This window comes from Gobius niger, assembly GCF_951799975.1.
Source record: "Gobius niger genome assembly, chromosome: 1".
Lineage (NCBI taxonomy): Eukaryota > Metazoa > Chordata > Actinopteri > Gobiiformes > Gobiidae > Gobius > Gobius niger.
This window is the reverse complement of record NC_136852.1, coordinates 43,985-70,159: the sequence shown is the minus strand read 5'-3', so window position 1 is coordinate 70,159 and position 26,175 is coordinate 43,985. Positions and strand designations below refer to the sequence as shown.

General features: G+C 43.0%; 1 protein-coding gene across 2 annotated transcripts in view; it reads left to right on the top strand.

The window, feature by feature from the left end:
* Positions 1–26,175, top strand: part of rffl (ring finger and FYVE-like domain containing E3 ubiquitin protein ligase) — a 47,061-nt gene that overhangs the window by 8,478 nt on the left and 12,408 nt on the right. For both annotated transcript variants that reach the window (XM_079574926.1, XM_079574925.1), the window contains exons 2-4: positions 326–701; positions 16,350–16,652; positions 17,474–17,669. In XM_079574926.1, coding sequence (XP_079431052.1) covers positions 327–701; positions 16,350–16,652; positions 17,474–17,669 — 874 coding nt within the window. In that variant the 5' untranslated portion in view covers position 326. The remainder of the gene's footprint in view (positions 1–325; positions 702–16,349; positions 16,653–17,473; positions 17,670–26,175) is intronic.

The following is a 26,175-nucleotide window of genomic DNA, read 5'->3' as shown; positions in this document are numbered from 1 at the left end:
GCTCTCAGTCGTGCAGGAACTGTCTTAGCTCTCAGTCGTGCAGGAACTGTCTGAGCTCTCAGTCGTGTAGGAACTGTCTTAGCTCTCAGTCGTGCAGGAACTGTCTTAGCTCTCAGTCGTGCAGGAACTGTCTTAGCTCTCAGTCGTGCAGGAACTGTCTGAGCTCTCAGTCGTGCAGGAACTGTCTTAGCTCTCAGTCGTGCAGGAACTGTCTTAGCTCTCAGTCGTGCAGGAACTGTCTGAGCTCTCAGTCGTGCAGGAACTGTCCGTCTCAGAGGAAGGTTGTTGAGTCTTCGTCTGTACTGGTTTGTGTCTCCGCCTCCAGGATGTGGTGCTGCTGGTGCCTGGACTCGGAGCCCAGTCCGGTCCCGGATCCGCCCTCCAGGACGGGGTCGAGGGCGGGGTCGAGGGCGGGATCTAACCGGGCGTCGTCCCGCAGTCAGCCCCGCCCCGGACAGAGCTGCTCCGGCTGCGGCGGGGCCTTTAGCCCCGCCCACAGGAAGCACGTGTGTGTGGACTGTGGGCGGGACTACTGTAGCCGCTGCTCCGCCCACCTGGAGCCCCGCCCACGCCTGTGCCACACCTGCCAGCGTTTCTACGGTAACCTGCTGCAAAGGGCGGAGCTTATGAAGCTGAAGGTGAAGGAGCTGCGTGATTATCTGCACCTCCACCAGGTGTCGACGCACCTGTGCAGAGAGAAGGTGAGGACACGCCCCCACGCACAGGACACGCCCCCACACAGGACACGCCCCCACGCACAGGACACGCCCCCACGCACAGGACACGTCCCAATACACCTGACCACATATCGTGATATATCATTAGTGTGATATAAATATCGTGATGTTGCAGGAGGAGCTGGTGTCGGGCTGTGGTATATCGTGATATATCATTAGTGTGATATAAATATCGTGATATATCATTAGTATAAATATCGTGATGTTGCAGGAGGAGCTGGTGTCGGGCTGTGGTATATCGTGATATATCATTAGTGTGATGGTCAAACCGCCTTTGCTCTGCCCAATCCCGTCAGACCTTGGAAGCTCAGCAGGGAAGGGCCTGGTCGGTACTTGGATGGGAGACCATTTAGTAACACCAGGAAGCCTAGTGAATGGAGTGAGTGAGTGGTTGGTGGTGGTCGGAGGGGCCGATGGCGCAGACTGGTTGCCTCGCTTCCGTCAGTCTACCCCAGGGCAGCTGTGGCTACAACAGTAGCTTACCACCACCGAGTATGGAGTGAATGAATAATGCAATGTAAAGCGTCTTTGAGTGTCCAGAAAAGCGCTATATAAAACCGATGCATTATTATTATTATTATTAGGCCCGAGCAACGGACACGCAGTGTCCCGCGAGGGACTAATTAAAACCGTTAACGGGGGACGAAAACGCAAGATTTCACGTAGCAAACGTCAACCGATTCGCAAGTAACAGGGGTCAAAACGTAGTGCTCCGCAAGCTCTAATTTTGGGTGGGGTTCGCGAGAGAGAATAATAAAAGATGGCTCTGTGGCGCCCCCTCAAACAGGCAGTTTACATTGACCCAATGGAGGAGGGGTCGAAAAAAAAATCATCGTACAAACGTGACATTGGCCAAGGACATAGACCACGTCAGGACATGTCAAAAATGATATTATGACCCCGCCCTAAATGCTACAGGAAGTCGGCCATCTTGGCCCGAACCTCAAACCTTCAAAATCGTACCTCTTGAACTTCTGGCCCCTGATCCCCGAGCTTTCGATGGAAAGCCTCCAATTTCGGCCAACGTGTCCCAAACCCATGTGGCTTTCAAAATCACCAACTACATTTTTTTTAAACTATTGGGCGTGGTCATGACAAGGCCGCAACTGAGAGGCCATTTTCAGCAAATTTCAAAGCCTCATATCTTTCACAGACTTGGCCGGATTGGAACGGACCCAATCCGGCGCGCGTGCACATTCCACACCTGGACCTAATGCTGTGCACACGCAGCCGCTATCGCCAAAAAGTCCTTTAAATGTCTTAAGTGGCTTGTAAGTGGCTTGTAAGTGGCCCGCCCATCCTCCGTGAAAATCGCCAGAGGTCTTAGCCTGGCAGCATGTTGGCTTCTGTCAGAGTTTCTCCTGAAATTCGCCAGTATTCCACATTTCCCCCTTTCTTCACAAAAGCTACACTTTTGGACTCGTATATACTTATACTACCCCTCTGTAACAGACATCAGCTTTAATTTGGACGTTTTTGCCTCCAAATCCACGTTTTTCTCAACTGTACAATCACAGGAAGTTCAATTCGACTGTTTCCTGTCCGTCTCTCTGTGTGTTCCTCATACTATATGGGTCTTACCAAATAATAGCTTCAATATCGAGGGTGCTGCAGGGCTGAAACCCCCTCTCAACGACTCTTTGGGCAGCCAGGAATTTACCCCAATTACAAAATGATACAATATATTATTTTCTAAGCTGTTAATCCGTTTCCTGCAAACACACAAGTGCGGAGTCTCTCATCACATTTATTTCACATCTGCTATATTTTTCTCAACCTAAGTAGCTCCATTGGTAGAGAGCTGGGTTAGTGTACAGGAGGTTGCTGGATCAAAAACCTGACCTTGAGTCTTTTTCATTTTTTTTTTTCTTTGGACTCAGCACTTTCTGGTTAGAACATGCATCGTCGCCGATGGTTCCAAACTCATTAAAAACAGGGAAATTACCCCTCAAGTGTGTTGCTGGGATCAAATTTCAGCCGGTGAATTTAGAAAACCCAAGCAGTCATCAGGCCCATGTTTGCATGGAATTACAGCTCAGTGATAGCATGGTTGTCTCAAGTGAAGGAGGTAGCAAGTCCAAACACAGCCTTGACACTTTAATATTGCCTTCACCTTTTCCATTGCCCGCAGCACACATTGTCACAGCCTAAAACACATGATTGCGGGACGTTTCGTAGCAGTTCACTCAACCTGAGTAGCTCCATTGGTAGAGTGCTGAGCTAGTGTGCAGGAGGTTGCTGGATCAAATCCCAACCTAAACTGTTTTTTATTTCCTTTTTCTTTTGGACTCAACACCTTCCGGTAAGAACATGCATCATTGCCTATGGTCCCACACTCATTAAAAACGGGGAAAAAACCTCTCCTCCAGTGTGTTGCTGGTACAAAATTGCAGCCTGGGAATTTAAATAAGCCAAGCTGTCATCAGGCCCATGTTTCAAGTGAAGGAGGTTGCTAGTCCAAACACAGCCTTGACACTTTTCTATTGCTTTCACCTTTTACATGGGCCACCGCACACATTGTCACATGAGTACAGCACGTTTCATAAGATTTGCTGTGCCCGTGTAGCGTTATTGCTTGTGCATTGGGTTTCCAACCATGAGACTGCTGGGTCAATTTTGACCTTTGCTCTTTTTTTTTTTTTTTTAACCGCACCTACGGTCCCATTCTCATGAAAAAATGCTTTCATATGCGTCACTAAAGAGCTAGAAATGGGGGGATCGTAGGAAAACAATTGAGGCAACACAAGGGAAAATGTCGAAAACAATCGAGGAAATGTATGGGGGGGGGCATGACTTGAAGCTACCTCTCTCCTCCAGTGGGATGCTGGGAACTAACTTCTGCTCGATAACTTAGACAAAAGTAGCCCACATCACAGTCCAAGTACCATGGAGCTACAGCTCAGTGATAGTGAGCTTGTCTCTGGTGTAGGAGGTTGCTGGTTCAAATATGGCTGTGACACTTTTCTAATGCTTTCTCTTTTCTTGCCGGCATTTTAATAGGATTATGATACAGTGAAGTCTGGCAGTGATTTTAACAGTTTATACAGTTTTAAGAGTTTCTGCAATTTCAACAGTTCTTACAGTTTCTGCAACAAAATAGGGATTTTTGCAATTACAACACAATTATGCCACTACATAGGGATTTTCACAATAGCACTATAATGCAATTAAAGGGACTTTCGCATATAATGCACTGTAATGCAACTTAAAGGGACTTTCGCATATAATAAACTGTAATGCAACTTAAAGGGACTTTCGCATATAATGCACTGTAATGCAACTTAAAGGGACTTTCGCATATAATAAACTGTAATGCAACTTAAAGGGACTTTCGCATATAATAAACTGTAATGCAACTTAAAGGGACTTTCGCATATAATGCACTGTAATGCAACTTAAAGGGACTTTCACATATAATGCACTGTAATGCAACTTAAAGAGACTTTCACATATAATGTACTGTAATGCAACTTAAAGGGACTTTCGCATATAATGTACTGTAATGCAACTTAAAGGGACTTTCGCATATAATGCACTGTAATGCAACTTAAAGGGACTTTCACATATAATGTACTGTAATGCAACTTAAAGGGACTTTCGCATATAATGTACTGTAATGCAACTTAAAGGGACTTTCGCATATAATGTACTGTAATGCAACTTAAAGGGACTTTCGCATAAAATGTACTGTAATGCAACTTAAAGAGACTTTCACATATAATGCACTGTAATGCAATTAAAGGGACTTTCGCATATAATGCACTGTAATGCAACTTAAAGGGACTTTCACATATAATGCACTGTAATGCAACTTAAAGAGACTTTCACATATAATGTACTGTAATGCAACTTAAAGGGACTTTCGCATATAATGTACTGTAATGCAACTTAAAGGGACTTTCGCATATAATGTACTGTAATGCAACTTAAAGGGACTTTCGCATAAAATGTACTGTAATGCAACTTAAAGAGACTTTCACATATAATGCACTGTAATGCAATTAAAGGGACTTTCGCATATAATGCACTGTAATGCAACTTAAAGGGACTTTCACATATAATACACTATAATGCAATTAAAGGGACTTTCGCATATAATGTACTGTAATGCAACTTAAAGGGACTTTCGCATATAATGCACTGTAATGCAATTAAAGGGACTTTCACATATAATGCACTGTAATGCAACTTAAAGAGACTTTCACATATAATGTACTGTAATGCAACTTAAAGGGACTTTCGCATATAATGTACTGTAATGCAACTTAAAGGGACTTTCGCATATAATGCACTGTAATGCAACTTAAAGGGACTTTCGCATATAATAAACTGTAATGCAACTTAAAGGGACTTTCGCATATAATGCACTGTAATGCAACTTAAAGGGACTTTCGCATAAAATGTACTGTAATGCAACTTAAAGGGACTTTCACATATAATGCACTGTAATGCAACTTAATGGGACTTTCGCATATAATAAACTGTAATGCAACTTAATGGGACTTTCACATATAATGTACTGTAATGCAACTTAAAGGGACTTTCGCATAAAATGTACTGTAATGCAACTTAATGGGACTTTCACATATAATGCACTGTAATGCAACTTAAAGGGACTTTCGCATAAAATGTACTGTAATGCAACTTAATGGGACTTTCACATATAATGCACTGTAATGCAACTTAAAGGGACTTTCGCATAAAATGTACTGTAATGCAACTTAAAGGGACTTTCACATATAATGCACTGTAATGCAACTTAAAGGGACTTTCGCATATAATAAACTGTAATGCAACTTAATGGGACTTTCACATATAATGTACTGTAATGCAACTTAAAGGGACTTTCGCATAAAATGTACTGTAATGCAACTTAAAGAGACTTTCACATATAATGCACTGTAATGCAATTAAAGGGACTTTCGCATATAATGCACTGTAATGCAACTTAAAGAGACTTTCACATATAATGCACTGTAATGCAACTTAAAGAGACTTTCACATATAATGTACTGTAATGCAACTTAAAGGGACTTTCGCATATAATGTACTGTAATGCAACTTAAAGGGACTTTCGCATATAATGTACTGTAATGCAACTTAAAGGGACTTTCGCATAAAATGTACTGTAATGCAACTTAAAGAGACTTTCACATATAATGCACTGTAATGCAATTAAAGGGACTTTCGCATATAATGCACTGTAATGCAACTTAAAGGGACTTTCACATATAATACACTATAATGCAATTAAAGGGACTTTCGCATATAATGTACTGTAATGCAACTTAAAGGGACTTTCGCATATAATGCACTGTAATGCAATTAAAGGGACTTTCACATATAATGCACTGTAATGCAACTTAATGGGACTTTCGCATATAATGCACTGTAATGCAACTTAAAGGGACTTTCGCATAAAATGCACTGTAATGCAACTTAATGGGACTTTCACATATAATGCACTGTAATGCAACTTAAAGGGACTTTCGCATAAAATGCACTGTAATGCAACTTAATGGGACTTTCGCATATAATAAACTGTAATGCAACTTAAAGGGACTTTCGCATATAATAAACTGTAATGCAACTTAAAGGGACTTTCGCATATAATGCACTGTAATGCAACTTAAAGGGACTTTCACATATAATGCACTGTAATGCAACTTAAAGGGACTTTCACATATAATAAACTGTAATGCAACTTAAAGGGACTTTCGCATATAATAAACTGTAATGCAACTTAAAGGGACTTTCGCATATAATGCACTGTAATGCAACTTAAAGGGACTTTCGCATAAAATGCACTGTAATGCAACTTAAAGGGACTTTCGCATATAATAAACTGTAATGCAACTTAAAGGGACTTTCGCATAAAATGCACTGTAATGCAAGTTAAAGGGACTTTCGCATATAATAAACTGTAATGCAACTTAAAGGGACTTTTGCATATAATGCACTGTAATGCAACTTAAAGGGACTTTCGCATAAAATGCACTGTAATGCAACTTAAAGGGACTTTCGCATATAATGTACTGTAATGCAACTTAAAGGGACTTTTGCATATAATGCACTGTAATGCAACTTAAAGGGACTTTCGCATAAAATGCACTGTAATGCAAGTTAAAGGGACTTTCACATATAATGCACTGTAATGCAACTTAAAGGGACTTTCGCATAAAATGCACTGTAATGCAACTTAAAGGGACTTTCGCATATAATGTACTGTAATGCAACTTAAAGGGACTTTTGCATATAATGCACTGTAATGCAACTTAAAGGGACTTTCGCATCAAATGCACTGTAATGCAACTTAAAGGCACTTTCGCATATAATAAACTGTAATGCAACTTAAAGGGACTTTCGCATATAATGCACTGTAATGCAACTTAATGGGACTTTCGCATAAAATGCACTGTAATGCAACTTAAAGGGACTTTCACATATAATACACTATAATGCAATTAAAGGGACTTTCGCATATAATGTACTGTAATGCAACTTAAAGGGACTTTCGCATATAATGCACTGTAATGCAATTAAAGGGACTTTCACATATAATGCACTGTAATGCAACTTAATGGGACTTTCGCATATAATGCACTGTAATGCAACTTAAAGGGACTTTCGCATAAAATGCACTGTAATGCAACTTAATGGGACTTTCACATATAATGCACTGTAATGCAACTTAAAGGGACTTTCGCATAAAATGCACTGTAATGCAACTTAATGGGACTTTCGCATATAATAAACTGTAATGCAACTTAAAGGGACTTTCGCATATAATAAACTGTAATGCAACTTAAAGGGACTTTCGCATATAATGCACTGTAATGCAACTTAAAGGGACTTTCGCATAAAATGCACTGTAATGCAACTTAAAGGGACTTTCGCATATAATAAACTGTAATGCAACTTAAAGGGACTTTCGCATAAAATGCACTGTAATGCAAGTTAAAGGGACTTTCGCATATAATAAACTGTAATGCAACTTAAAGGGACTTTCGCATATAATAAACTGTAATGCAACTTAAAGGGACTTTCGCATATAATGCACTGTAATGCAACTTAAAGGGACTTTCGCATAAAATGCACTGTAATGCAACTTAAAGGGACTTTCGCATATAATAAACTGTAATGCAACTTAAAGGGACTTTCGCATAAAATGCACTGTAATGCAAGTTAAAGGGACTTTCGCATATAATAAACTGTAATGCAACTTAAAGGGACTTTTGCATATAATGCACTGTAATGCAACTTAAAGGGACTTTCGCATATAATGCACTGTAATGCAACTTAAAGGGACTTTCGCATAAAATGCACTGTAATGCAACTTAAAGGGACTTTCGCATATAATGTACTGTAATGCAACTTAAAGGGACTTTTGCATATAATGCACTGTAATGCAACTTAAAGGGACTTTCGCATAAAATGCACTGTAATGCAAGTTAAAGGGACTTTCACATATAATGCACTGTAATGCAACTTAAAGGGACTTTCGCATAAAATGCACTGTAATGCAACTTAAAGGGACTTTCGCATATAATGTACTGTAATGCAACTTAAAGGGACTTTTGCATATAATGCACTGTAATGCAACTTAAAGGGACTTTCGCATCAAATGCACTGTAATGCAACTTAAAGGCACTTTCGCATATAATAAACTGTAATGCAACTTAAAGGGACTTTCGCATATAATGCACTGTAATGCAACTTAAAGGGACTTTCGCATATAATGCACTGTAATGCAACTTAAAGGGACTTTCGCATAAAATGCACTGTAATGCAACTTAAAGGGACTTTCGCATATAATAAACTGTAATGCAAGTTAAAGGGACTTTCGCATATAATGCACTGTAATGCAACTTAAAGGGACTTTCGCATATAATAAACTGTAATGCAAGTTAAAGGGACTTTCGCATAAAATGCACTGTAATGCAACTTAAAGGGACTTTCACATATAATGCACTGTAATGCAACTTAATGGGACTTTCGCATAAAATGCACTGTAATGCAACTTAAAGGGACTTTCGCATAAAATGCACTGTAATGCAACTTAAAGGGACTTTCGCATATAATGCACTGTAATGCAACTTAAAGGGACTTTCGCATATAATGCACTGTAATGCAACTTAAAGGGACTTTCGCATATAATGCACTGTAATGCAACTTAAAGGGACTTTCACATATAATGTACTGTAATGCAACTTAAAGGGACTTTCGCATAAAATGCACTGTAATGCAAGTTAAAGGGACTTTCGCCTATAATGCACTGTAATGCAACTTAAAGGGACTTTCACATATAATACACTATAATGCAATTAAAGGGACTTTCGCATCAAATACACTGTAATGCAACTTAAAGGGACTTTCGCATATAATGCACTGTAATGCAACTTAAAGGGACTTTCACATATAATGTACTGTAATGCAACTTAAAGGGACTTTCGCATAAAATGCACTGTAATGCAAGTTAAAGGGACTTTCGCCTATAATGCACTGTAATGCAACTTAAAGGGACTTTCGCATCAAATGCACTGTAATGCAACTTAAAGGGACTTTCGCATAAAATGCACTGTAATGCAACTTAATGGGACTTTCGCATAAAATGCACTGTAATGCAACTTAAAGGGACTTTCGCATATAATGCACTGTAATGCAACTTAAAGGGACTTTCGCATATAATGCACTGTAATGCAACTTAAAGGGACTTTCGCATATAATGCACTGTAATGCAACTTAAAGGGACTTTCGCATATAATAAACTGTAATGCAACTTAAAGGGACTTTCGCATATAATGCACTGTAATGCAACTTAATGGGACTTTCGCATAAAATGCACTGTAATGCAACTTAAAGGGACTTTCGCATATAATGCACTGTAATGCAACTTAAAGGGACTTTCGCATATAATGCACTGTAATGCAACTTAAAGGGACTTTCGCATATAATGCACTGTAATGCAACTTAAAGGGACTTTCGCATAAAATGAACTGTAATGCAACTTAAAGGGACTTTCGCATAAAATGCACTGTAATGCAACTTAAAGGGACTTTCGCATATAATGCACTGTAATGCAACTTAAAGGGACTTTCGCATAAAATGCACTGTAATGCAACTTAAAGGGACTTTCGCATATAATGCACTGTAATGCAACTTAAAGGGACTTTCGCATATAATGCACTGTAATGCAACTTAAAGGGACTTTCGCATAAAATGCACTGTAATGCAACTTAAAGGGACTTTCGCATATAATAAACTGTAATGCAACTTAAAGGGACTTTCGCATATAATAAACTGTAATGCAACTTAAAGGGACTTTCGCATATAATGCACTGTAATGCAACTTAAAGGGACTTTCGCATATAATAAACTGTAATGCAACTTAAAGGGACTTTCGCATATAATGCACTGTAATGCAACTTAAAGGGACTTTCACATATAATGCACTGTAATGCAACTTAATGGGACTTTCGCATATAATAAACTGTAATGCAACTTAAAGGGACTTTCACATATAATGCACTGTAATGCAACTTAAAGGGACTTTCGCATATAATAAACTGTAATGCAACTTAAAGGGACTTTCGCATAAAATGCACTGTAATGCAACTTAATGGGACTTTCGCATATAATGCACTGTAATGCAACTTAAAGGGACTTTCGCATATAATGCACTGTAATGCAACTTAAAGGGACTTTCACATATAATACACTGTAATGCAACTTAAAGGGACTTTCACATATAATACACTGTAATGCAACTTAAAGGGACTTTCGCATATAATGAACTGTAATGCAACTTAATGGGACTTTCGCATATAATAAACTGTAATGCAACTTAAAGGGACTTTCACATATAATACACTGTAATGCAACTTAAAGGGACTTTCGCATATAATGAACTGTAATGCAACTTAAAGGGACTTTCGCATATAATAAACTGTAATGCAAGTTAAAGGGACTTTCGCATATAATGCTCTGTAATGCAACTTAAAGGGACTTTCGCATATAATGCACAGTAATGCAACTTAAAGGGACTTTCGCATATAATGTACTGTAATGCAACTTAAAGGGACTTTCGCATATAATGCACTGTAATGCAACTTAAAGGGACTTTCGCATATAATGTACTGTAATGCAATTTAAAGGGACTTTCGCATATAATGTACTGTAATGCAATTTAAAGGGACTTTCGCATATAATAAACTGTAATGCAACTTAAAGGGACTTTCGCATATAATGAACTGTAATGCAACTTAAAGGGACTTTCGCATATAATAAACTGTAATGCAACTTAAAGGGACTTTCGCATATAATGCACAGTAATGCAACTTAAAGGGACTTTCGCATATAATGTACTGTAATGCAACTTAAAGGGACTTTCGCATATAATGCACTGTAATGCAACTTAAAGGGACTTTCGCATATAATGTACTGTAATGCAATTTAAAGGGACTTTCGCATATAATGTACTGTAATGCAATTTAAAGGGACTTTCGCATATAATAAACTGTAATGCAAGTTAAAGGGACTTTCGCATAAAATGCACTGTAATGCAACTTCAAGGCACTTTCGCATATAATGTTCTGTAATGCAATTTAAAGGGACTTTCGCATATAATAAACTGTAATGCAATTTAAAGGGACTTTCACATATAATAAACTGTAATGCAACTTAAAGGGACTTTCACATATAATAAACTGTAATGCAAGTTAAAGGGACTTTCGCATATAATGTACTGTAATGCAACTTAAAGGGACTTTCGCATATAATGCACTGTAATGCAACTTAAAGGGACTTTCACATATAATACACTATAATGCAATTAAAGGGACTTTCGCATATAATGTACTGTAATGCAACTTAAAGGGACTTTCGCATAAAATGTACTGTAATGCAATTAAAGGGACTTTCGCATATAATGCACTGTAATGCAACTTAATGGGACTTTCACATATAATGAACTGTAATGCAACTTAAAGGGACTTTCGCATATAATGCACTGTAATGCAACTTAATGGGACTTTCGCATATAATAAACTGTAATGCAACTTAAAGGGACTTTCGCATATAATGCACTGTAATGCAACTTAAAGGGACTTTCGCATAAAATGTACTGTAATGCAATTAAAGGGACTTTCGCATATAATGCACTGTAATGCAACTTAAAGAGACTTTCACATATAATAAACTGTAATGCAACTTAATGGGACTTTCACATATAATAAACTGTAATGCAACTTAATGGGACTTTCGCATATAATACACTGTAATGCAACTTAATGGGACTTTCACATATAATGAACTGTAATGCAACTTAATGGGACTTTCGCATATAATGAACTGTAATGCAACTTAATGGGACTTTCGCATATAATAAACTGTAATGCAACTTAAAGGGACTTTCGCATATAATGCACTGTAATGCAACTTAAAGGGACTTTCGCATAAAATGCACTGTAATGCAAGTTAAAGGGACTTTCGCATAAAATGCACTGTAATGCAACTTAATGGGACTTTCGCATATAATGCACTGTAATGCAACTTCAAGGCACTTTCGCATATAATGTTCTGTAATGCAATTTAAAGGGACTTTCGCATATAATGCACTGTAATGCAACTTCAAGGCACTTTCGCATATAATGCACTGTAATGCAATTTAAAGGGACTTTCGCATATAATACACTGTAATGCAACTTAAAGGGACTTTCACATATAATAAACTGTAATGCAACTTAAAGGGACTTTCACATATAATAAACTGTAATGCAAGTTAAAGGGACTTTCGCATATAATGTACTGTAATGCAACTTAAAGGGACTTTCACATATAATACACTATAATGCAATTAAAGGGACTTTCGCATATAATGTACTGTAATGCAACTTAAAGGGACTTTCACATATAATACACTATAATGCAATTAAAGGGACTTTCGCATATAATAAACTGTAATGCAACTTAAAGGGACTTTCGCATATAATGCACTGTAATGCAACTTAAAGGGACTTTCACATATAATACACTATAATGCAACTTAATGGGACTTTCGCATATAATGTACTGTAATGCAACTTAAAGGGACTTTCGCATAAAATGTACTGTAATGCAACTTAAAGGGACTTTCGCATATAATGTACTGTAATGCAACTTAAAGGGACTTTCGCATATAATGTACTGTAATGCAACTTAAAGGGACTTTCGCATAAAATGTACTGTAATGCAATTAAAGGGACTTTCGCATATAATACACTGTAATGCAACTTAATGGGACTTTCGCATATAATACACTGTAATGCAACTTAATGGGACTTTCGCATATAATACACTGTAATGCAACTTAATGGGACTTTCACATATAATGAACTGTAATGCAACTTAATGGGACTTTCGCATATAATAAACTGTAATGCAACTTAAAGGGACTTTCGCATATAATAAACTGTGATGCAACTTAAAGGGACTTTCGCATATAATGCACTGTAATGCAACTTAAAGGGACTTTCGCATATAATGTACTGTAATGCAACTTAAAGGGACTTTCGCATATAATAAACTGTGATGCAACTTAAAGGGACTTTCGCATATAATGCACTGTAATGCAACTTAAAGGGACTTTCGCATATAATAAACTGTAATGCAACTTAATGGGACTTTCGCATATAATACACTGTAATGCAACTTAATGGGACTTTCGCATATAATAAACTGTAATGCAACTTAAAGGGACTTTCGCATATAATACACTGTAATGCAACTTAATGGGACTTTCGCATATAATAAACTGTAATGCAACTTAAAGGGACTTTCGCATAAAATGCACTGTAATGCAACTTAAAGGGACTTTCGCATAAAATGCACTGTAATGCAAGTTAAAGGGACTTTCGCATAAAATGCACTGTAATGCAACTTAAAGGGACTTTCGCATATAATGCACTGTAATGCAACTTAAAGGGACTTTCGCATATAATAAACTGTAATGCAACTTAAAGGGACTTTCGCATATAATGCACTGTAATGCAACTTAATGGGACTTTCGCATATAATAAACTGTAATGCAACTTAAAGGGACTTTCGCATAAAATGCACTGTAATGCAACTTAATGGGACTTTCGCATATAATAAACTGTAATGCAACTTAAAGGGACTTTCACATATAATACACTGTAATGCAACTTAAAGGGACTTTCGCATATAATGCACTGTAATGCAACTTAAAGGGACTTTCGCATAAAATGCACTGTAATGCAACTTAAAGGGACTTTCACATATAATACACTGTAATGCAACTTAAAGGGACTTTCGCATATAATGAACTGTAATGCAACTTAAAGGGACTTTCGCATATAATAAACTGTAATGCAAGTTAAAGGGACTTTCGCATATAATGAACTGTAATGCAACTTAAAGGGACTTTCGCATATAATGCACTGTAATGCAACTTAAAGGGACTTTCGCATATAATGCTCTGTAATGCAACTTAAAGGGACTTTCGCATATAATGTACTGTAATGCAACTTAATGGGACTTTCGCATATAATGCACTGTAATGCAACTTAAAGGGACTTTCGCATATAATGTACTGTAATGCAACTTAAAGGGACTTTCGCATATAATGTACTGTAATGCAACTTAAAGGGACTTTCACATATAATGCACTGTAATGCAACTTAAAGGGACTTTCGCATATAATGTACTGTAATGCAATTTAAAGGGACTTTCGCATATAATGCACTGTAATGCAATTTAAAGGGACTTTCGCATATAATAAACTGTAATGCAATTTAAAGGGACTTTCGCATATAATAAACTGTAATGCAACTTCAAGGCACTTTCGCATATAATGTACTGTAATGCAACTTAAAGGGACTTTCACATATAATGTACTGTAATGCAACTTAAAGGGACTTTCACATATAATGCACTGTAATGCAACTTAAAGGGACTTTCGCATAAAATGCACTGTAATGCAACTTAAAGGGACTTTCGCATAAAATGCACTGTAATGCAAGTTAAAGGGACTTTCGCATAAAATGCACTGTAATGCAAGTTAAAGGGACTTTCGCATAAAATGCACTGTAATGCAAGTTAAAGGGACTTTCGCATAAAATGCACTGTAATGCAACTTAAAGGGACTTTCGCATATAATAAACTGTAATGCAACTTAAAGGGACTTTCGCATATAATGCACTGTAATGCAACTTAAAGGGACTTTCGCATAAAATGCACTGTAATGCAACTTAAAGGGACTTTCGCATATAATGCACTGTAATGCAAGTTAAAGGGACTTTCGCATAAAATGTACTGTAATGCAACTTAATGGGACTTTCGCATATAATAAACTGTAATGCAACTTAAAGGGACTTTCGCATAAAATGCACTGTAATGCAACTTAAAGGGACTTTCGCATATAATGCACTGTAATGCAACTTAAAGGGACTTTCGCATATAATGCACTGTAATGCAACTTAAAGGGACTTTCACATATAATAAACTGTAATGCAATTTAAAGGGACTTTCGCATATAATAAACTGTAATGCAAGTTAAAGGGACTTTCGCATATAATGCTCTGTAATGCAAGTTAAAGGGACTTTCGCATAAAATGCACTGTAATGCAACTTAAAGGGACTTTCGCATATAATGTTCTGTAATGCAATTTAAAGGGACTTTCGCATATAATAAACTGTAATGCAATTTAAAGGGACTTTCGCATATAATAAACTGTAATGCAAGTTAAAGGGACTTTCGCATAAAATGCACTGTAATGCAACTTAATGGGACTTTCGCATATAATAAACTGTAATGCAACTTCAAGGCACTTTCGCATATAATGTTCTGTAATGCAATTTAAAGGGACTTTCGCATATAATAAACTGTAATGCAATTTAAAGGGACTTTCGCATATAATAAACTGTAATGCAAGTTAAAGGGACTTTCGCATAAAATGCACTGTAATGCAACTTAATGGGACTTTCGCATATAATAAACTGTAATGCAACTTAATGGGACTTTCACATATAATACACTGTAATGCAACTTAATGGGACTTTCACATATAATACACTGTAATGCAACTTAAAGGGACTTTCGCATATAATAAACTGTAATGCAACTTAAAGGGACTTTCGCATATAATGCACTGTAATGCAACTTAAAGGGACTTTCGCATATAATGTTCTGTAATGCAACTTAAAGGGACTTTCGCATAAAATGCACTTTAATGAAACTTAAAGGGATTTTCGCATATAAAGCAGAATAATGCAACTCAAAGGGACTTTCGCATATAAAGCAGAATAATGCAACTTAATAGGGATTTTCACGTCAAAATGAGCAAGTTCAATCATGGGGCTCGCAAGGACCTAGTGTGATGAAGAGTGGTCGCAAGGGACGAGAGCGAGCGGGGAGTGCGCCAGGGGCGAGGGCCTTTATCGCCGCGCGCGGCTTTAATTATTATTATTATTATATAAATATCATGATGTTGCAGGAGGAGCTGGTGTCGGGCTGTGGTATATCGTGATATATCATTAGTATAAATATCGTGATATATCATTAGTTTGATATAAATATCGTGATATATCATTAGTATAAATATCGTGATGTTGCAGGAGGAGCTGGTGGAGCTGGTGTTGGGGCACCAGTCGTCGTCGGAAGCATCAACCCCAGAGTTTGCTCCGCCTCCACTGGCCCCGCCCACATCGAGCCAGGCCACGCCCACCTCCGTTCAGACTCCGCCCTCTGTGATACTGACTCCGCCCACCGTAATACAGACTCCGCCCACGGCTTACCAAGCCACAGAGGACACACCCACAGAGACGCAGACCCCGCCCACAGAAGCACAGGTTCCGCCCCCCGAGCCCACGGTCCAACCAGAGAGTCCGAATGACGAGGAGGAGGAGGAAGAGGAGCAGGTGGGAACGACATTTAAAAACACATACACAACAACACACATTTAACACAACAAATAACACAACACACATTTAACCAACAAATAACACAACACACATTTAACACAACACACATTTAACCAAAAACATTTAACCAACAACATTTAACCAAAAACATTTAACCAAAAACATTTAACCAACAACATTTAACGAAAAACATTTAACCAACAACATTTAACCAAAAACATTTAACCAACAACATTTAACCAAAAACATTTAACCAACAACATTTAACCAAAAACATTTAACCAACAACATTTAACCAAAAACATTTAACCAACAACATTTAACCAAAAACATTTAACCAAGAACATTCAACCAACAACATTCAACACAACACACATTTAGCACAACACACATTTAACACAACACACATTTAACACAACACACATTTAACACAACAACATTTAACACGACACACATTTAACACAACACACATTTAACACAACACACATTTAACCAGTGAAAAACACTGTAAGAAATGTTTAACTTTAAAGACATGACAGACAGAAACATAATAAGACATAAATACTTGAAGCCGGTCTGATTCTGCCTGAAGGAAGCAGGAAACACACAAAGTATCGACACCTGCTCGCATTAATGTCCACCTGTGATACTTTTAGTGTTGATGTCGTGTCGAGGAATCCATTTTTCGACCAGCGTCGCCACATTCCTCATGGGTGTGTGTTTGTGGGAGAGTCAGCCCTTTGTTTTCTCTTCTGTCTCGTTACCTGGGACCTGCATCAGCCTCTTTATCTTCAATAATAACGGTGTAACTCCTCCAGTCCACAGGGGGCGTCCCGCGGCGCAGAGCGTCTCTCTCAGACCTGCAGAGTGAGGAAGACATCGAGGGCCTCAGCGTGCGGCGCCTGAAGGAGATCCTCGCCCGAAACTTCGTGGATTACAAAGGCTGCTGCGAGCGCTGGGAGCTACAGGAGCGAGTCAGGCGGCTGTACAGGGACAAACAGCTGCTGCAGCAGGGTAACGTCACTGTCATACCCCTGTAACGTCACTGTCATACCCCTGTAACGTCACTGTCACACCCCTGTAACGTCACTCTGATACCCCTGTAACGTCACTCTGATACCCCTGTAACGTCACTGTCACACCCCTGTAACGTCACTCTGATACCCCTGTAACGTCACTCTGATACCCCTGTAACGTCTCTGTCACACCCCTGTAACGTCACTGTCACACCCCTGTAACGTCACTGTCACACCCCTGTAACGTCACTCTAATACCCCTGTAACGTCACTCTCACACCCCTGTAACGTCACTGTCACACCCCTGTAACGTCACTCTAATACCCCTGTAACGTCACTGTCACACTCCTGTAACGTCACTCTAATACCCCTGTAACGTCACTGTCACACCCCTGTAACGTCACTGTCATACCCCTGTAACGTCACTGTCATACCCCTGTAACGTCACTGTCATACCCCTGTAACGTCACTCTCACACCCCTGTAACGTCACTGTCATACCCCTGTAACGTCACTGTCATACCCCTGTAACGTCACTGTCATACCCCTGTAACGTCACTGTAATACCCCTGTAACGTCACTCTCACACCCCTGTAACGTCACTGTCATACCCCTGTAACGTCACTGTCATACCCCTGTAACGTCACTGTCATACCCCTGTAACGTCACTCTCACACCCCTGTAACGTCACTCTGATACCCCTGTAACATCACTGTCATACCCCTGTAACGTCACTGTCATACCCCTGTAACGTCACTCTCACACCCCTGTAACGTCACTCTGATACCCCTGTAACGTCACTGTCATACCCCTGTAACGTCACTGTAATACCCCTGTAACGTCACTCTCACACCCCTGTAACGTCACTGTCATACCCCTGTAACGTCACTGTCACACCCCTGTAACGTCACTGTCATACCCCTGTAACGTCACTCTCACACCCCTGTAACGTCACTCTGATACCCCTGTAACATCACTCTAATACCCCTGTAACGTCTCTGTCACACCCCTGTAACGTCACTGTCACACCCCTGTAACGTCACTGTCACACCCCTGTAACGTCACTCTGATACCCCTGTAACGTCACTCTCACACCCCTGTAACGTCACTCTGATACCCCTGTAACGTCTCTGTCACACCCCTGTAACGTCACTGTCACACCCCTGTAACGTCACTGTCACACTCCTGTAACGTCACTCTAATACCCCTGTAACGTCACTGTCACACCCCTGTAACGTCACTGTCACACCCCTGTAACGTCACTGTCACACCCCTGTAACGTCACTCTGATACCCCTGTAACGTCACTCTAATACCCCTGTAACGTCACTGTCACACCCCTGTAACGTCACTCTGATACCCCTGTAACGTCACTCTAATACCTCTGTAACGTCACTCTGATACCCCTGTAACGTCACTCTAATACCCCTGTAACGTCACTCTAATACCTCTGTAACGTCACTGTAATACCCCTGTAACGTCACTCTAATACCCCTGTAACGTCACTGTCACACCCCTGTAACGTCACTCTGATACCCCTGTAACGTCACTCTAATACCTCTGTAACGTCACTGTCACACCCCTGTAACGTCACTCTCACACCCCTGTAACGTCACTCTAATACCTCTGTAACGTCACTCTGATACCCCTGTAACGTCACTCTAATACCTCTGTAACGTCACTGTAATACCCCTGTAACGTCACTGTCACACCCCTGTAACGTCACTGTAATACCCCTGTAACGTCACTGTAATACCCCTGTAACGTCACTGTCACACCCCTGTAACGTCACTCTGATACCCCTGTAACGTCACTGTCACACCCCTGTAACGTCACTGTCATACCCCTGTAACGTCACTGTCACACCCCTGTAACGTCACTCTAATACCTCTGTAACGTCACTCTGATACCCCTGTAACGTCACTCTAATACCTCTGTAACGTCACTGTAATACCCCTGTAACGTCACTGTCACACCCCTGTAACGTCACTGTAATACCCCTGTAACGTCACTGTAATACCCCTGTAACGTCACTGTCACACCCCTGTAACGTCACTCTGATACCCCTGTAACGTCACTGTCACACCCCTGTAACGTCACTGTCATACCCCTGTAACGTCACTGTCACACCCCTGTAACGTCACTCTAATACCTCTGTAACGTCACTGTAATACCCCTGTAACGTCACTGTCATACCCCTGTAACGTCACTGTCATACCCCTGTAACGTCACTCTGATACCTCTGTAACGTCACTGTCACACCCCTGTAACGTCACTCTAATACCCCTGTAACGTCACTCTAATACCTCTGTAACGTCACTCTAATACCTCTGTAACGTCACTCTCACACCCCTGTAACGTCACTCTAATACCTCTGTAACGTCACTCTCACACCCCTGTAACGTCACTCTAATACCCCTGTAACGTCACTCTAATACCTCTGTAACGTCACTCTAATACCTCTGTAACGTCACTCTAATACCCCTGTAACGTCACTCTCACACCCCTGTAACGTCACTCTAATACCTCTGTAACGTCACTCTCACACCCCTGTAACGTCACTCTAATACCTCTGTAACGTCACTCTAATACCTCTGTAACGTCACTCTAATACCTCTGTAACGTCACTCTAATACCTCTGTAACGTCACTCTCACACCCCTGTAACGTCACTCTAATACCCCTGTAACGTCACTCTAATACCTCTGTAACGTCACTCTAATACCCCGTAACGTCACTGTCATACCCCTGTAACGTCACTCTGATACCCCTGTAACGTCACTCTGATACCCCTGTAACGTCACTCTAATACCCCTGTAACGTCACTCTCACACCCCTGTAACGTCACTCTAATACCCCTGTAACGTCACTCTGATACCCCTGTAACGTCACTCTAATACCTCTGTAACGTCACTGTCACACCCCTGTAACGTCACTCTCACACCCCTGTAACGTCACTCTAATACCTCTGTAACGTCACTCTCACACCCCTGTAACGTCACTCTAATACCTCTGTAACGTCACTGTCACACCCCTGTAACGTCACTCTCACACCCCTGTAACGTCACTCTAATACCCCTGTAACGTCACTCTAATACCCCTGTAACGTCACTCTAATACCCCTGTAACGTCACTCTGATACCCCTGTAACGTCACTGTCATATCCCTGTAACGTCACTGTCATACCCCTGTAACGTCCCTCTGATACCCCTGTAACGTCACTGTCACACCCCTGTAACGTCCCTCTGATACCCCTGTAACGTCACTGTCACACCCCTGTAACGTCACTCTGATACCCCTGTAACGTCACTGTCACACCCCTGTAACGTCACTCTGATACCCCTGTAACGTCACTGTCACACCCCTGTAACGTCACTCTAATACCCCTGTAACGTCACTCTGATACCCCTGTAACGTCACTGTCACACCCCTGTAACGTCACTCTAATACCCCTGTAACGTCACTGTCACACCCCTGTAACGTCACTCTGATACCCCTGTAACGTCACTGTCACACCCCTGTAACGTCACTCTGATACCCCTGTAACGTCCCTCTGATACCCCTGTAACGTCACTGTCATACCCCTGTAACGTCACTCTGATACCCCTGTAACGTCACTGTCACACCCCTGTAACGTCCCTCTGATACCCCTGTAACGTCACTGTCACACCCCTGTAACGTCACTCTGATACCCCTGTAACGTCACTGTCACACCCCTGTAACGTCACTGTCACACCCCTGTAACGTCACTCTGATACCCCTGTAACGTCACTCTCACACCCCTGTAACGTCACTCTGATACCCCTGTAACGTCACTCTGATACCCCTGTAACGTCACTCTCTCTGGTCGTTCTCTGGTCGTTCTCTGGTCGTTATCTGGTCGTTCTCGGGTCGTTCTCTGGTCGTTCTCTGGTCGTTCTCTGGTCGTTCTCTGGTCGTTCTCGGGTTGTTCTCTGGTCGTTTTCTCTGGTTGTTCTCTGGTCGTTCTTTGGTCGTTCTCGGGTCGTTCTCTGGTTTTTCTCTGGTCGTTCTTGGGTCGTTCTCTGGTTGTTCTCTGGTCGTTTTCTCTGGTCGTTCTTGGGTCGTTCTCTGGTCGTTCTTGGGTCGTTCTCGGGTCGTTCTCGGGTCGTTCTCGGGTCGTTCTCGGGTCGTTCTTGGGTCGTTCTTGGGTCGTTCTCTGGTCGTTCTCTGGTCGTTCTCTGGTTGTTCTCGGGTTGTTCTCTGGTCTCTCTCGGGTCGTTCTCGGGTCGTTCTCGGGTCGTTCTCGGGTCGTTCTCGGGTCGTTCTCTGGTCGTTCTCTGGTTGTTCTCTGGTCGTTCTCTGGTCGTTCTCTGGTCGTTCTCTGGTCGTTCTCTGGTCGTTCTCTGGTCGTTCTCTGGTCGTTCTCGGGTCGTTCTCGGGTCGTTCTCGGGTCGTTCTCGGGTCGTTCTCGGGTCGTTCTCTGGTCGTTCTCGGGTCGTTCTCTTGTCGTTCTCTGGTCGTTCTCTGGTCGTTCTCGGGTCGTTCTCGGGTCGTTCTCTGGTCGTTCTCTGGTCGTTCTCTGGTCGTTCTCTGGTCGTTCTCTGGTCGTTCTCTGGTCGTTCTCGGGTCGTTCTCTGGTCGTTCTCTGGTCGTTCTCTGGTCGTTCTCGGGTTGTTCTCGGGTCGTTCTCTGGTCGTTCTCTGGTCGTTCTCGGGTCGTTCTCTGGTCGTTCTCGGGTCGTTCTCGGGTCGTTCTCGGGTCGTTCTCGGGTCGTTCTCGGGTCGTTCTCGGGTCGTTCTCGGGTCGTTCTCGGGTTTTTCTCTGGTCGTTCTCTGGTCGTTCTCGGGTCGTTCTCTGGTCGTTCTCGGATCGTTCTCGGGTCGTTCTCGGGTTTTTCTCTGGTCGTTCTCTGGTCGTTCTTGGGTCGTTCTTGGGTCGTTCTCGGGTCGTTCTCTGGTCGTTCTTGGGTCGTTTTCGGTTTGTTCTCTGGTCGTTCTCGGGTCGTTCTCAGGTCGTTCTCTGGTCGTTCTCTGGTCGTTCTCGGGTCGTTGTCGGGTCGTTCTCTGGTCGTTCTCTGGTCGTTCTTGGGTCGTTCTCGGGTCGTTCTCTGGTCGTTCTCTGGTCGTTCTCTGGTCGTTCTCGGGTCGTTCTCGGGTTGTTCTCTGGTCGTTCTTGGGTCGTTCTCTGGTCGTTCTCTGGTCGTTCTCGGGTCGTTCTCGGGTCGTTCTCTGGTCGTTCTCTGGTCGTTCTCGGGTCGTTGTCGGGTCGTTGTCGGGTCGTTCTCTGGTCGTTCTCTGGTCGTTCTCGGGTCGTTCTTGGGTCGTTCTCTGGTCGTTCTCTGGTCGTTCTCTGGTCGTTCGCTGGTTGTTCTCTGGTCGTTTTCTCTGGTTGTTCTCTGGTTGTTCTCGGGTCGTTCTCTGGTTGTTCTCGGGTCGTTCTTTGGTCGTTCTTTGGTCGTTCTCGGGTCGTTCTCTGGTTGTTCTCGGGTCGTTCTCTGGTCGTTCTCTGGTCGTTCTCTGGTCGTTCTCTGGTCGTTCTCTGGTCGTTCTCTGGTCGTTCTCGGGTCGTTCTCTGGTCGTTCTCTGGTCGTTCTCTGGTCGTTCGCTGGTCGTTCGCTGGTTGTTCTCTGGTCGTTTTCTCTGGTTGTTCTCTGGTTGTTCTCGGGTCGTTCTCTGGTTGTTCTCGGGTCGTTCTTTGGTCGTTCTTTGGTCGTTCTCGGGTCGTTCTCTGGTCGTTCTCGGGTCGTTCTCTGGTCGTTCTCTGGTCGTTCTCTGGTCGTTCTCTGGTCGTTCTCTGGTCGTTCTCTGGTCGTTCTCTGGTTGTTCTCTGGTCGTTTTCTCTGGTTGTTCTCTGGTCGTTCTTTGGTCGTTCTCGGGTCGTTCTCTGGTTGTTCTCTGGTCGTTTTCTCTGGTCGTTCTTGGGTCGTTCTCTGGTCGTTCTTGGGTCGTTCTCGGGTCGTTCTCGGGTCGTTCTCGGGTCGTTCTCGGGTCGTTCTTGGGTCGTTCTTGGGTCGTTCTCTGGTCGTTCTCTGGTCGTTCTCTGGTTGTTCTCGGGTTGTTCTCTGGTCTCTCTCGGGTCGTTCTCGGGTCGTTCTCGGGTCGTTCTCGGGTCGTTCTCTGGTCGTTCTCTGGTTGTTCTCTGGTCGTTCTCTGGTCGTTCTCTGGTCGTTCTCTGGTCGTTCTCTGGTCGTTCTCTGGTCGTTCTCTGGTCGTTCTCTGGTCGTTCTCTGGTCGTTCTCGGGTCGTTCTCGGGTCGTTCTCGGGTCGTTCTCGGGTCGTTCTCGGGTCGTTCTCTGGTCGTTCTCGGGTCGTTCTCTTGTCGTTCTCTGGTCGTTCTCTGGTCGTTCTCGGGTCGTTCTCGGGTCGTTCTCTGGTCGTTCTCTGGTCGTTCTCTGGTCGTTCTCTGGTCGTTCTCTGGTCGTTCTCGGGTCGTTCTCTGGTCGTTCTCTGGTCGTTCTCTGGTCGTTCTCTGGTCGTTCTCTTGTCGTTCTCTGGTCGTTCTCTGGTCGTTCTCTGGTCGTTCTCGGGTCGTTCTCTTGTCGTTCTCTGGTCGTTCTCTGGTCGTTCTCTGGTCGTTCTCGGGTCGTTCTCTGGTCGTTCTCTGGTCGTTCTCTGGTCGTTCTCTGGTCGTTCTCGGGTCGTTCTCTTGTCGTTCTCTGGTCGTTCTCGGGTCGTTCTCTTGTCGTTCTCTGGTCGTTCTCTGGTCGTTCTCGGGTCGTTCTCGGGTCGTTCTCTGGTCGTTCTCTGGTCGTTCTCTGGTCGTTCTCTGGTCGTTCTCTGGTCGTTCTCGGGTCGTTCTCGGGTCGTTCTCTGGTCGTTCTCTGGTCGTTCTCTGGTCGTTCTCTGGTCGTTCTCGGGTCGTTCTCGGGTTGTTCTCTGGTCGTTCTCGGGTCGTTCTCTGGTCGTTCTCTGGTCGTTCTCTGGTCGTTCTCTGGTCTTTCTCTGGTCGTTCTCTGGTCATTCTCTGGTCGTTCTCTGGTCGTTCTCGGGTCGTTCTCTGGTCGTTCTCTGGTCATTCTCTGGTCGTTCTCTGGTCGTTCTCGGGTCGTTCTCTGGTCGTTCTCTGGTCGTTCTCGGGTCGTTCTCGGGTTGTTCTCTGGTCGTTCTCGGGTCGTTCTCTGGTTGTTCTCGGGTTGTTCTCGGGTTGTTCTCGGGTCGTTCTCTGGTCGTTTCTCGGGTCGTTCTCTGGTCGTTTCTTTTGTTCTCTGGTCGTTCTCTGGTCGTTCTCTGGTCGTTCTCTGGTCGTTCTCTGGTCGTTCTTTGGTCGTTCTCTGGTCGTTCTCGGGTTGTTCTCTGGTCGTTCTCTGGTTGTTCTCTGGTCGTTCTCTGGTTGTTCTCTGGTTGTTCTCTGGTCGTTTCTTTTGTTCTCTGGTCGTTCTCTGGTCGTTCTCTGGTCGTTCTTGGGTCGTTCTCTGGTCGTTCTCGGGTTGTTCTCTGGTCGTTCTTGGGTCGTTCTCTGGTCGTTCTCGGGTTGTTCTCTGGTCGTTCTCTGGTTGTTCTCTGGTTGTTCTCTGGTCGTTTCTTTTGTTCTCGGGTCGTTCTCTGGTCGTTATCTGGTTGTTCTCGGGTCGTTCTCGGGTCGTTCTCTGGTCGTTCTCGGGTCGTTCTCGGGTCGTTCTCTGGTCGTTCTCTGGCCGTTCTCTGGTCGTTCTCTGGTCGTTCTCTGGTCGTTCTCTGGTCGTTCTCTGGTCGTTCTCTGGTCGTTCTCTGGTCGTTCTCGGGTCGTTCTCTGGTCGTTCTCGGGTCGTTCTCTGGTCGTTCTCTGGTCGTTCTCTGGTCGTTCTCTGGTCGTTCTCTGGTCGTTCTCTGGTCGTTCTCGGGTTGTTCTGGGGTCGTTCTCTGGTCGTTCTCTGGTCGTTCTCTGGTCGTTCTCTGGTCGTTCTCGGGTCGTTCTCTGGTCGTTCTCGGGTTGTTCTCGGGTCGTTCTCTGGTCGTTCTCTGGTCGTTCTCTGGTCGTTCTCTGGTTGTTCTCGGGTCGTTCTCGGGTCGTTCTCGGGTCGTTCTCGGGTCGTTCTCTGGTCGTTCTCTGGTCGTTCTCTGGTCGTTCTCGGGTCGTTCTCTGGTCGTTCTCGGGTCGTTCTCTGGTCGTTCTCGGGTCGTTCTCGGGTCGTTCTCTGGTCGTTCTCGGGTCGTTCTCTGGTCGTTCTCGGGTCGTTCTCGGGTCGTTCTTGGGTCGTTCTCTGGTCGTTCTCGGGTTGTTCTCTGGTCGTTCTCTGGTTGTTCTCGGGTCGTTCTCGGGTTGTTCTCGGGTCGTTCTCTGGTCGTTCTCTGGTCGTTTTCTCGGTTTGTTCTCGGGTCGTTCTCTGGTCGTTTTCTGGTCGTTCTCTGGTCGTTCTCGGTTTGTTCTCGGGTCGTTCTCTGGTCGTTCTTGGGTCGTTCTCTGGTCGTTCTCGGGTTGTTCTCTGGTCGTTCTTGGGTCGTTCTCTGGTCGTTCTCGGGTTGTTCTCTGGTCGTTCTCTGGTTGTTCTCTGGTTGTTCTCTGGTCGTTTCTTTTGTTCTCGGGTCGTTCTCGGGTCGTTCTCTGGTCGTTCTCGGGTCGTTCTCGGG